Raw genomic sequence first — 14,436 nt, 5'->3', positions numbered from 1 at the left:
TCCTCACTTTTACATGTTCCATTGACGTTCACCTCATCAGGACCGCAGCTCAGGGACGCTGTGGGTGCAGCGTCTGACATCTCTGTTCAGACAGACAGAGGAGAAACAAAGGCACTCAACTGAAAATCAACATTAATGAACATGATAGATGAAACAAGTTGGCAGAGAAGAGACTGAGTTTGTTTCTAAGATCTGCTCTGAGAAACAGTTTAGTTTACTATTAAAAAGTGTAGATGTATCCTTGAAAGGATGGGCAGCTTCGCACTAATGACCCTGTTGCAGTCTTGTACTGAAAATCAACATGTAAGCATAATGCCTTCTTCAGGATAATGTTGTAACCTGCCTCTATCTGGGCACTATGGCCTAGTCCCAATCTCCACTTTGACAAACTGACAGACTTTGAGGCGTGTTCCTGCAAAATGCATGAGGCCTTAGGCTGTCCCATTATCAAACTGTCAAGTATATGAGGGCTCACCTACAGACATTTTGAGCCCTTTATGCACACTTTGTATAAGTCCACATTTCTGCAAACTTCGCCTGAGGGAATTACCCACAGTTCAAAGCATTGTGACGCTGAAGCCGTAACTTTTGATAAAGGTAAAATGTGTCACAACACAGTGTTATAAATGAAGCATTGTGGTGCTACAGAGATGCCCCGGCCAACAAATCATATTCCAGACACAAAGGTGCATATTTGATTGGTATAGACACCAGCAAAAATCACATCATGATTTTTATATGTTTTTTAGTTAAAATGATATGCAAAAATTACCATTCCCACTAAAATCATGGCTCATATCGCAATCGCAACACCTGTCAAAATAAGTGCAATATCATTTGCTGAGAAGATGGTCTTCTAAAAAAACCTGGGCTGTGTACGCAGTAGAGACACACAAATACTTTTCCATTTTGTGCTACATGACCAGACAAAACAGAGAAAAGGGGCTACGGCATTCGCTTTTGCTCAAGAGGTAGAAAACATAAAACTACCAGAATGCACTGCGCTGTCCCGGACCAATAAACGCCCCCACTGGTAGGTGAAGGAATGCAAGCTTCCCGTTTGGAAACAATATGGCAGCCAGCTGGTAACAAACAGTCTTTTATTACCATTATACTGTTACCTTAAATATGTTTCTGGAGACATACAAGGTGAGAAATAGACAACGCAGTTACAGAATCTTGATTTAAATTTGATCAGCACTGCTCAGTTTTACAGGTTGGTCTGAATTTGGTCTGAGTTCGGTACTCCTTGTGTCTCCATTCGGAAATGCTGACGTACAACCTGTAGTTGGAGCAACAGCCCTAGAGCCAGCATCATCTGCCAAATCAAGGCTGAGAGATGAGCAGGGAGATCTGGGTGCTGGTTAGATGGAGGAAAGTTTACCATAGCAAATCAGCAAAGTTTCCCTTTGACATCATGTTGATTAGAAAACCTTTTCAACCACAAGCTTAAAACTTCAGCTGCTTCTCTTATTTTTCCATTTTCATGATATAATTACGTGAAAGTTATTACAAACATGTCTCTTTCTGCTCTGACATACCCTGAGCGCAGTATCCCATGCATCCCTGTGTAGGCTGGAGCAGGTAAACATAGAAGTCTCCACAGTTGCGGACGCTGACTGGGATGCGGAACATGCAGCAGTCTTTGCTGACGCCCGGGTAGAGCTGCCAGGCAGCGCAGGCTGTCAGCTGTCTGACCTCCAGAGGCCCCGGCAGGGTCTCACCCTCAGCCAGAGACAGCCACACAGGAGCCTGAGTCCCACAGTGGTTCACCTGGATGTTTGGACAGAGACAGAGAGGAGAATATTAGGGCACACACTTCTGAGGGCAATTACTTTGCTGTACAAAGGTACTGACATGTTGGGATAATATAATAATAAAGAGACAAATAAACACTGTAGTGCTGTTGTATTTCCAGCTTTGTACCAATGATGTCACCAACAAACATTAACTCTTCAAGCTAAAATAGCATCAATCTGAAAACGCTACTTTTTAACACTTATTGTTGCAGTTTATTCCCCTTTTAAAAAAAATCCTTGGCTTGACAAATCTGGCCATTTATCTGCCATCATCATAAAGACATCGCCTTATTATGTAACACATGTTCACAGCAGTCCTCTCTTCCTTCCTCCGCCCACTCCTGTGGATATCCATCACCCAGGGAGAGCAGCGATGCCCTGAGAAGGCAGAGGGAGGCTGACACTTCAGATGGATCCTGCAGGCTCCTCACAGCAGGCCGCCCGCAGGAAATGAGACACATTCCAGCTCTCCTTGCACTCTCCTTCATAAATATGTACTCACACACACATAATGATGACTGTGTGTGTCCATAAGTGCATATGTATTCAAGCTCACACACTATGACACAAAGACAAACACTCAGGTGGGGACAGGTCCTCCACATGAGGTCACAGATGGGCTCCTGAGAGAACTCAGAGACTGATGTTTGTAATTAAAAAAGCTAAATTGAACATTTGGAACACATCAACATGTCCTCACTGCATGCTTCTGAAAAATGAGAACACAAAATTGACTGACGTGATAAAATGAAAATGTGGGGGTCATGAGAATTTCACCACCTTCAGCTGAGGTCACAACAGGTTAAGAAACACGGATATCTGATTTGACTGACTTGGAATATTTGTACAGTAATTGCAGATTTTGTTACTGTGACTTCCAAAGTTAAATTTTGTGCCGTACTTGACAATTTTTCCACCAAATATGTTACTACAGACAGTCTATCCAGATTACTTTTACTTTGCAAGTCAGAAAAATCTCTTCCAACCACTGGTGAGGAAATTGTTTGCATCATTTAAAGGGACAGTTCACCCCAAAATCAGGAATATATATTTTCCCTCTTACCTGTAGTGCTACATATTAATCTAGATTGTTTTAGTTTGAGCTGCAAAGAGTTGGAAATATTGGCCTTAGGGATTCTAGATTATAATGGAGCTAGATGGCACTCGGCTTGTGGCGCCCCCCCCTTCCCTCCAAAAAAATAAATTTACAAACTAAACTGCAAATTTCTCTTTCCAGAAATCATGACCCGGTTTCTCAACATAATCCACAGACCTTGTTTCAAGTTTCATGTTTTCTTTCTACCGAACTACTCCCATCATCTGAATTATTGCACAGAAGGAAATGTGCATCTATGAGGCTTGTGACAGCGTAAGATGTAAACATTAATGGCGTCGTCCTCAACTGATTTGTAATACTACAGTAGGGCGGCTGTGTCTCAGGAGGTAAAGCGGGTCGTTCACTAATTGGAAGAATAGCAGTTCAATCCCCGTCTCCTCCAGTTTGCATGTCAAAGTATCTGTGAGCAAGATACTGAACCCCATATTGCTCCCAATGGCTGTTCCATCAATGTGTGAGTGTGTTAAAAACTGAGTAGCAGGTGGCATCTTGTATGGTAGCTTCAGCCACCGGTGTGTGAATGGGTGAATGTGGCTCGTAGTGTAAAAAGCGCTTTCAGATGCGCTGGCCAGATGACAGCAAAGGCACTATACAAGTGTAGGTCCATTTAAGATTAGCTAGATCAGTGGTGCTAGGTCAGCAGCACAGAAGATCTAAACAATCAGCACAGGTTCAGGGTGGACACCCAAGACTAGTGTCATCAATTCAGTATCTGACCAAACGTCTACCCTTCTGTTTGTGAGTTAAGACGTTGACGTTGGTCAGATAAGTGTTTTTGTAGAACGTTATGATGTCACTGTAAAGTTGACCTTTGACCTTTTGGATAATAAATGGCATAACTTCATCATTTTATCCTATTGTCAGAATTAGCCAATTAATTCTTGAAGTATGACCAAAAACATGTTTTGTGAGGTCACGGTGACCTTGACCTTTGACCGCAAAAGTCTAATCAGATCATCCTGGACTCAAAGTGGATGTTTGTGTCAAATTTTAAAAAGATTTCCTTAAGGTTTTCTTCAAATATCATGTTCACAAGAACAGCACTTCATTATCGGGTCGAAGTGGAAGTTGGTGCCAAATCTGAGGAAATTCCCTTGAGGCGTTTTTGAGATATCGTGTCAAGAGAATGGATCAGATGGACGGACAAACTACCCAAAACATAATGTCTCTGGCCATGGCTGTCATCGGCACAGAGGCGTAAATACACTGGAATTTAAGGTACGTGAGCCACAGCGTAGGCATCACAAAATATTTCTGATATTTTATATAACGTATGACAGAGAAACACAACACATGCCGATCATTTACCTCCACGCACTGGGTGGGCATGCTGGCCGGCTTGTCGAAGATCTGAAACTGGTACCAGCCTGGAGTGAGGGAGTGGTCGCAAATGAAGTCCTGCAGGGCCGACTGCTGCAGCCAGCTGGAGCTGAAGGTGGTGCTGCGATAGGGGTCCTGGAGGACAGAGTGGCCGCCCGGCGTACACTCTGGAGGGAGCACTGCAAGTCCAGCCAGAGAGACAACATAAGTACTGGATGTACACCAAGACTGTCAATGCTAATGATCGAACATATGGGAAGCTTTCTGCAGACAAGTACTGAATTGTGGACATGCTCCGTCCAGCTGGTCCAAATTCAAGATTACAAATTGATTTCAAAGCTGATAAAAAGGTCTGGTGCTGCTCAGTGTTGACGTTTGCACACAGACCATGAAATGTACTGACATGAGAGAGAGAGTGCACGATTATATCATTCAGGCTATGAATGCATTTACTGAATTAGACTAAAATACTTTTGCAAAGACAAAAACTGAGTGGTTACAGGAAAGAAAATGATGAAAACACAGGGGTAGAGCTAAACATAACACAAGCAACACAAACAAACATCACAAAGACAGGAAATATTGAAATGCATGACTTGTTCTCTCAATTTTAACAAAAAGCCTGTAATAGCAATGAACAATACGGACTATGGGCACAGTATATGTAGAAATAAACCTTTCATCAGGAGCTAGTAGAGGTGTCAGGAAACAACAGCTGATTCAGAAGAGCTCTCTTACATTAATTAGACTAACGGTGTCACAGGCTTTAAATCTTTTTAAGACTAAACATCAACACATTTCAACACCCAATGCTCTTAATTATATATTAAAAACTTGAATTCCTTAGAAGCCTGTTCAAAGAGGTAGGACATCCCAGTATTTACTTTAACCAAATATTTGTTTTTGTCCACCTACTGAAGATACAGGTCAGGGATGCGGATGGATTATGTATTGGGCGCACCAGGCACAGGCCTGCTTGTCCCCCAGACCAGAGCCTCGGTTGACTGTCACTGTTAAATGAATGGATGAAACAGGCCAAGCTAGGATCGGGGGCATGGGGTTCTGTGACGTGACAGTGAAGTAAGCAGGGACTTCTGGCACACCTGCACCGATGTCAAAGATGCATGGAGAAGGGGAAAAGTCTGCAGAGGTTAATGCTACAGCAACACTTGTAAGGGAAGCACGATAGAGGATTTGTGAAGATATTTTCCAGTTAATTTTGACTGAATGCCGTAACGGTACACGGACATCTTTGTCCAACTAACTGCAGAGAATATCACGTCTCTCCTGTAGTGGTATTAACATATTAGTATGCCTACTCTTATCTGGATTGCCCGGTAGCAGATGAACAAATAAAATACAATGCTCTTCAAAATGTACACATTCACTGGGCAAAATAAGACAACTACTTTAACTTAGGTTACATGTAAAACATGCCATATTTATTTTGATGTACCATTTTCAAACAAAACTGTAAATTTATCCTACTTGAACAGGCTTGGATGATGCCATGCCTGAATCAGTCCTGACAGTAGCCACAGCCAGGGCTAACCGAGGGTTTAACCTATTTTGATTAATTAATGTTGCATAACTTAAAGGCCATCTTTTTGGCCTGTTGTATCGACAGATTTTTGCTTTCTGGGCTGATGCCAATATTTCATTTAGAAGATTTAATCTTGCGATAATGATGTGCCAATATTATTGTGCATTGTAGTATACCATCCCTTACTGTAAGTCTGTCTGGCCGACCATAAGATATATCTATCTCATCTATCTCATGAAAACCATCATCTTGTTGTGATGATGTTTCTGTGCCATCATCTCATGCCACAAGTCTCCTCTTGGCTCCACCGGAAGAACATTCAACACAACAGTGTCTTAAAGAAAGCCAAATCTCCACAATATTTTTAAATGATGGGAAACCTGGAGCAGGTCCAGGAAAAGTCAGTCTGGGTCTTAATACTAAGGATAGGTGACAACAGGTTGGCTCCTTTTAGAGAGACACCTGTCCTGACTGGTGATGACCATCATGACTGTGCAAAAGGCCATTCAGTCTATGAAGCTAGTGGTACACATAATAGCTACCAGGATTGGGAAATTAAAGATGGATCTTATTTTAAACTCAAAATCGGGATGTGAACACAGGTGACTTAAGAGGTCAAAAATTAGAGAAAGGCTTAAGGTTTATGGGGTGTGACCATAGAAGTTAAAACATGGCCATGAAAATGCACATTTGCTAAACTGAGATCAAAGAGAAAGAAAAAGCTCCAAGCTGTAACCACGAATTACCGGCCAGCTTCTGTGCACTGCAGCACAGTTTTCCCTGACCTGAGAGGTCAAGTGAAAGGTGATAGGAGTCTGCCACAGTGGTGACAGGCAGACAAGCCACTGACAGAGACGACAGGAGCTGTCAAAGCTGCCAATAGACATCCTTCATTCTCAACACCTGGTCACTTCAGTCCTGATACTGGCATTAAGTCATGAATTACTCTGACAGATGTCTACTTCTGTATTAGACGTCATAGACAGGCATGTAATCTGCAGTTTACCGGTTTTAACCACTACAAATGAATCACCTCCCCTTCTCTTTAGCCTCTGAACTATAACCAGACCCTTCAAACATCAGCACAAGAAAATCTAATGATGGAGGAGACTGGAGCTGGAGCCAAACCTAACAGCATTATTATTAATGGGTTTTCCCAGCAGGATGTGACTGCTGATGTTTAAGATATGGTTTCACATGAGCTGAAACATAAAGGGAGGAAGTACTTGGTATTCACAGGACTGTGGTAGAGAGCTCTTGGAAACATCAGTCCTTTTGCTTTGGATAAGCATGCTAATAAAATGGGTACATGTCAGTTTGAGGTTGAAAGTGAACTGAAAGGAGGAGAGCGACTACTTCTTCAAAATCCTGAGTGTATTTCACAAAATGTCTTAATGGGAGACATCGTCTTTAAAGCTTTGCTGGAGTGGAAGAAGTCCTAAAACTGCTACAGAGAAAGGAGAGGTCAGCAGGTTAAAGGTTAAAGGAGGACTCCTAAACAAACAGTTGTGTTTTGGGATCATTAAAACAACCAATAAAATAAAAATAAAACCTTCAAACTTTTGCAGAGGAAGATGTGAAGGCAACCTCCGAACATGAAACTGCAGTGTTTTGTTATGACCACATGAGTCATTTCTACGTGTGAATCTGAGAACAAACAGTGGCTACAACAAACAGTGAGAGAGGGCCACATCTTTATGATGAAATCTTATTGAACTGTCTGACTTAACACGGGGCCCTGGAGAAGTGGGAATTGGGATATCATGTTCCTTTTGCTAGCAGAGGAATGGTAACAAGTGTAGATGAGACTAATGCAGCTGCACACATTGTGAGTCAAATTAGGGAATATAAACATATCACTGTGAAAAAGAAATAAAAATTCTGCTCATATGAATCACTACTGCAGCTTCCATGTCAACCAAAATGTCACCAGGAAAAAAAGTGGTTAGCTACTGATGGGTTAAAGCAAAAAGAAACGTAAAAGTTTATTTACTTTTTTTATTATTAATCCCCCTGAGGGGAAATTCAATGTTTTCACTCTTGCTTGTCAATTACACACAGGTCTGAAAGACACACACATGCACAAACAGGACCTATACATGCACAAAGTGGAGAGATGTCAGAGTGAGGGGGCTGCCCTTTGGTCAGGCGCCCCGAGCGGTTGGGGGGGTTCGGTGCCTTGCTCAAGGGCGCCTCGGCAGTGCCCAGAAGGTGCAGTGCACCAGTCCACGCTCCATATTTTGGTCCGGACGGGGACTCGAACAGGCGACCCTCCGGTTCCCAACCCAAGTCCCTATGGACTGAGCTACTGCCGCCCCCAAAACCCCTCTCAACAAGAAATTTGTTAACATGGACACACTGTCAGACTGAATGAATGAATGAAGCTGTAGAAGCAAAACCAAAGAAGTCTGACTGTCGTTAATGCTTGGTTAGGATTAGGCACAAAAACCACTTAGTTATGGTTAGGAAAAAAATGTGTATTGGCTTAAAATACCCGGGTTTGGGGGCACAACCCTGGTGGGAAAGGCAGAGATGTCTCTGCAAAATTCACAGCTTTTTGTGGCACTATCCCAGCAGGAAATGGAGTGATGTCTGCGTAAAAAAATCAACCACTTTTGTGGCACTATCCCAGCAGGAAATGCAGTGATGTCTGCGTAAAAAAAAAAATCAACCACTTTTGTGGTACTATCCCGGCAGCAAACATAGCGATGTCTCGGTAAAAAACAACCACTTTTCCTGGCACTATCCCGACAAGACATGCAGCAATATCTCAGCAAAAATCCAACGCTTCTTGTGCCAGTTCCGGCAGGAAGCGCAGCGTTTTCTCGGTAAGGAAACATGGCGATGTCCGGGTAAAAAAACAACTGCTTTTTGTGCCACTATCTCAGCAGCAAACACTGCAATGTCTTGGTAAAAAAAAAACAACTGCTTTTTGTGCCACTGTTCCTGCTGGAAAAACAGTGACAAGCCCCTAAAAAACACCCACACCGTTTGTCATTTGTTCAACTCAAACAGAGGTCTGCAGTGTACGTCACTTTAGAAACATTCATATGATACGTACAAAATATAAAAATGTAATGTATTTGTGGCTTGCAGAAATGTACAATGTCAACATTTTTTTCTAACAACTGCACAAGGCTACCAAGGGGTCGAACTTAGAGAAACATGTTGTTTTTAGGTTAAGATCAGGACGTGAACACAGGTGACTACTAAAGAGATCAAAAGACAGAGGATTAAGGTTCATGGAGTGTGACCATAGGCGTTAAAACATCACTTTACATTGTGTGTCCATAAAAGTTAAAACATGACTTTATAGTGTGTGACCATAGAAGTTTAAACACAGCCATAAAAGCACATGACCACCAAAGTGAGATCAGAGAGGAGGAAAAAGATCCAAGCTTTAACCAAGAATTACCGGCCAGCTTCTGTGCACTGCAGCACAGTTTTCTGGCCCTGACCTGAGAGGTCAAGTGAAAGGTGATAGGAGTCTGCTGCAGTGGTGACAGGCAGACGAGCCACTGACAGAGACGACAGGAGCTGTCAAAGCTGCCAATAGACATCCTTCATTCTCAACACCTGGTCACTTCAGTCCTGATCAGCTGGACTGAAGCTCTCTGAGAGTCCACATACTGTCTGCCTGTCAGGAGAGCCAACAGCCCGTGTGGACGAAAAGATGAGAGCTGCCTTGTCTGTGTTTCTCCATGACAGCACAATACATTACACTGTGACCATGAGACATGGAGGTATGTGGCCTCGGATGACAGTTACATGATGGATGAGACGGTGTCAGCTTCTTTTTGGCAGAGACAAAAACCTACCAGAGGAACATGAGGAGCTCTTTGGTTCACAGTGATTAAATGTCATGTTTAGACCCATTTTTGATTTGTTAATTGTTACTTTTCTTTCTGAGGAAAACTTCAGTGAAGAGTTTAACAAGATGTTGGTCCAAAACAGCGCGTGCGTAACTCCTCTGCCACATTTAAACAGACAAACTCAGAGATGGTGAATGACTCAGAGGGGTGATCTTACCTGTTTGTGCGTGCATTGCGTTGGGAAGCAAAAACACAACGCACGGAAGAAGTTTAAAAACTGTTTCAAGTCTCATCGTCCTGCAGCGCCCAGCGCGCGACTTTGCAACCAAACAGCGCGAGCCCCGAACCCGAGCAATGGCACCGTGTTACCGAAAGTCCTCTCTGTCTGCTCGGAGCAACAGGAGCGCAGCCGTCGTTTCCGTTATCCGACCCGAAACAAGTGAAGCGGGGGGAACTCCGGAGGTTTGTTTAGGTTTGTTGGAGTCACTCGAGGCTGCAGTGATCGCAGAGGCTGTCGGCTGATCCGAGACGCCGGACTGCAGCGGCTGACCACAGACTGCTGCTGCACGCTGCAGCATCACAGGGTGTTTGTTAGGAGGGGCATCAGCGGTACACCTTCTCAACACCTCTGCACACAGCCGACACTGAGCTGCACGAGGATTAGAAAAGATTCAGTGCTAATCCTAAAAGATCAAAATGTTTACTAAGAAGAGGGGTGCAACAATTATTTATACAATCGATGAATCGATTAGTTGTTTGATCTCTAAAACATTAGAAAACAGCCAGAAATGATCATCATATGTTGCTACTGGTGGAAGTAACTAAGTACATTTACAGCACTGTACTTAAGTACAATTTTAATATACATGTACTTATTTCCTTAAGTAACTTAGCAAAGATCAGAAATACAATCAAATTGTTTATTTAAACCACTATGAACATTACATGTATAAAAATTAGGCCTCAGGTAAAATATCAATTATGAATCATTCATTCGATCTAGCACTGACAGGCAGTGCGACAAAAAGAGAGTGTGAGTTATGACTAGAGTTGTACGACACCGATACCAGTATCGGAAATGCCTCAATATTGCCTAATATGCAGTATCGGGTATCGGTGAGTACAGCCTATGACCAATCCGATACCACGCAATGCCTCACGTCATTACGCGTATGCATGCTACAGGCAAACGAAATGGAAACGGAGCGAGTTTATAAAGCATTCTACTGCAGCCTTTAAAATGTCTTTTTTACCAAATTGTGTGGCTGCACTTTAACCTGTGTCTTGATCTGTGTCAACACTGGATAATAATTATATAAAAAGTTTTATGGCATTCATTCTACTGTTATGTATTTATTTCTTAATATTTTACATAGAGTTTTAGGAGTTGAGACATACAACAATTCATATCCCATCCATTTTTATTTTACGCACTGGTATCGGATCGGTACTCAGTATCGGCAGATACCTAAGGTTTACCACTTTATCATGTTAAAACAATATTCATAACTTGGATACATTTTGATGAAAAACCCTTTTGATTCTTTTGTTCTGAGGACCCTTATGGACAAGAGGAATATGCATAACTTACAGGGTTATCGAAGAATGTACACATAATTTGAGGTAATGAACAACCCGCTTTTATACATCTGAAGAACTTAAAAAGACAGGCTTTTATTTGTCAAAATCTGTAGCAACGTCAGGTTAGTAAAAAGGACTGGGCGTTTAACTGGGACAAGACTTTTAATCAAAGTTTAAAGTATATTCTGTAATAACCCTTTGAATAAAGCCATTCTGCGTAATAAGTACTTTTACTTTTAACACTTTATGTAGCGTATATTAAGCTGATAGCATCTGTACTTACTTAAGTAACATTTTGAATTCAGGACTTTTACTATCTAACAAATCTGATCTCTTATCAAAATAGTTGCAGATTAATTTTTTCGTCAATTGAGTGATTGATTAATTGACTACTTGTTTCAGCTCTGTATCGGATGCTTAATTTGATCACTCTGTCAAACTACTCTTTTATTGTGCATATGCATATAATGATATGGCTGCAGCTAACAATTCTGATTAAATAAAGTCTTGTTACGGTTACTCCGTGAAGTGTTTGATCTACAAAATGTCAAAAAATTGTTTGAAAAATTCCCAATAAAATGTCCCAAAGCATCTTCAAACTGCTTGTTTTGTCCTAAACCCAAAGATATTTAGTTTACTGTTACACAAGACAAAGAACAAGAGAATGTATTGCAATTTGCTTACTGATTTTCTGACTAATTGGATTATTAGCTGTTGTTTCAGCTCCAAACAATAGACTACTAAGATAAGATAAGATAAGATAAAATAAGCCTGTAGGAGAAATTTGTCTTTGACATTCAAGAGAACACAGACAACACGGGTGCACACATGTACGATCAAACTACAGTTAACATACAGTATCACCCTCAGTTCCATACATACCAAGAGTACTGCACAATGCCCTACCTAAAGCAAATGCACAAAAGTCCTGTACAAAATGCACAAGCGCCCTACACACACTAAACAAGAGCAGAGCAAATGTGAGGAGTTACCATAATACCACTACAAAACGGTCAATATTTGAAGAAGTCAATCAAACAAACAACAACATGCATCTACACTTAAACTACTAAACTGCAAAACTCAAAGTTATCATCTTCAATATGCAGAGAGGGTAAAGCATCGCAAACCTAAATAACTTTATTCTGTAGGCTTCTGTTTTCTGTATGAGCCTCACTATCCAAACAAAAAAGATTCAACACAACTTCATTAATCTGTTATTCAGAGCAAATTAAAATCAATTATCGGAGGCCTGTAAAACTATCTGTATGTTGTTGAAATGTTTTCTCCATTTCCAAAGAAGGGAGAGCAGACTAATGGTCTAATCATGGAAGTTCACTACTGGCCAGCCAGTTATATTTTATAAGTCAACACTCCAAACCACAAAAACAGATGGCCCACATGCTACATTTCCAGGGAAACGGCCTCAGCCAAAGAGTGGGATTTTGGATAAGCCAGATATCGCAGTCGGGTCCTTTCCAAACTGCTCGTTTCCATTCTCACGCTTTAACTGCAGCCGTGCTACTCAGATATTGAGTTTCACTGGCAGGAGCTGAGGAGCTGAGGCTGATTGTTCTGTCAAAGACCAGAAAGTGATCTCTTTAGAAGAGGAAATATCAGATGGAGGAAGTGATGGCTCAATTTGTATTGTCAAAAAACTGTAAATACTGGAGATGGTTTTGACACAAACAAGTTTTTTGGCAGTCGCTGGTTCTTTCACAGATGTTAGATGAAGAGTAGAAGATCATGGTGATAATTTTCTTGACTAATTGATTCTTCATTTTGCCAATAAAATGTGAGAAAATAATGACAAATGCTCTATCGCAGTTTCACAGAGCCCAAGATGACGTCTTTAAATGTGTAGTTTTGCCATAAACCAAAGGTGTCAACCAGATGGCACCAGATGGTCCATGCGGTCCACTGCATGACTTTGCACTCCTACTATTAGGCGTTTTCATACCCAAGGAACTAAGAACCTAGTAACCATGATCGTTCCTAGTTCTTGCGGTGCGGATACAACAAAAAGGGGGGTTCTTAGAAGTAGGACGCAGCACTAAAACGATAATTATCACAATGTAATTTTAATATAACAAATGTTCGATAAATGTTCGATATAATTAAACCATGCCAGCACCAGAAGAGGGAGGTGCCAATGCACCTTAAACGCTAATTTCCACCCACCATTAAACACAAGAAGAAGACGAGACCCACTTTCACCAAGCTAATGCGTACATACGGTAATGTTGTAACTTTACATTTAGCTTTGTTTTGTCCTGTATTTTGCCCACTCGACCGTTATGACATTTTTGTGCAAACAAACAGAAAAAAAACCTTGAAGGTACATAGTTCTCAGGACAGCCGCTTCTTGTGGTCATATTTTAAGATAATGAACATTGAGCAAAATAATCAATCAGCAGCTTCAGTACAGAAGAGTCTGTATCAGACTTCTGTCTTAAAACAGTATTGGTGGAACCTTATAGACTGAATTACAATGTTTATTTACCATACCTTCCTGGTAGAAAATCCTCACATCACATACATAAAATCAAATGTCGCTGAGCAAACTTTGCCTCAAATATTTAGTTTTTAGCAGCCTAAAAAAGGCCCACCAAAAACATTGATATCAGTTTAAGTGCACACTATATTTAGAATACTTTCACCACTTTACCTTCCCACAGACAGTCTTTTCCAACAGGGGACTGAAGCCGTTAAAGCCACCAAACTCCACTGACCAAAACAGTAATTTAACTTAGCAGAACACTGACTTGTTGGTCAAACACAGCATCAGTTGGTTAGTGTGTAAGGTAAAGCAGAACAAATATTCAGATATAGCTTACACTTACACTGATATTGATTTTTTTTTTTGGTGGTTACAATATTGGCCCCGTCCACAGCAGTAACTTCCATTGCTTAGCCTCTGTGTCAGTAAATGTGGCTTGTCAAAGGCTACAATAAGCAGAGCAGAAACGTCAGATCAGTCGCGCCACAGTGTTTAGCCATTTTTATCTTTAAACATTACAGTTACGCCTGCAAATGACAACAGAGGACAGCAAGTTTGCCAATTTTATATATCTTGGCAATTGTTATCGACTGCCAGTTGTCTACCAGGAAGTGACTGTTGTTGTTAGCTTGACGTCACAGTGATTCAGTCTATTGCTAAGGCACTGCCAAAACTTTCAATTTGTAGATGGTTTGTAAGGCAGGGAATAATTTAACCTGCTTCCTCAATAGCTTGTGCATTAGTCTGGTGTGGTGATCCCAGCA

At 41.4% G+C, this 14,436-nt stretch overlaps 1 protein-coding gene across 3 annotated transcripts in view; it reads right to left on the bottom strand.

Annotated features, from left to right (window-relative positions):
- Window positions 1-14,436, bottom strand: part of vwde (von Willebrand factor D and EGF domains) — a 54,513-nt gene that overhangs the window by 25,753 nt on the left and 14,324 nt on the right. Inside the window, exons 1-4 of one of the 3 annotated variants that reach the window (XM_049584947.1) lie at window positions 9,809-10,135; window positions 4,225-4,415; window positions 1,542-1,773; window positions 8-82 (exon numbers count right to left, since the gene is read on the bottom strand). In XM_049584947.1, coding sequence (XP_049440904.1) covers window positions 8-82; window positions 1,542-1,773; window positions 4,225-4,415; window positions 9,809-9,884 — 574 coding nt within the window. In that variant the 5' untranslated portion in view covers window positions 9,885-10,135. Of the gene's footprint in view, window positions 1-7; window positions 83-1,541; window positions 1,774-4,224; window positions 4,416-9,808; window positions 10,136-14,436 lie in introns of those variants that run through there. The other 2 variants (XM_049584946.1, XM_049584949.1) reach the window with 2 other exon arrangements.

The sequence above is a fragment of the Epinephelus fuscoguttatus genome, linkage group LG8, assembly GCF_011397635.1.
Source record: "Epinephelus fuscoguttatus linkage group LG8, E.fuscoguttatus.final_Chr_v1".
NCBI classification, from domain to species: Eukaryota; Metazoa; Chordata; class Actinopteri; order Perciformes; family Serranidae; genus Epinephelus; species Epinephelus fuscoguttatus.
The sequence above is the reverse complement of the archived record's forward strand: the minus strand, read 5'-3'. Positions and strand labels throughout refer to the sequence as shown.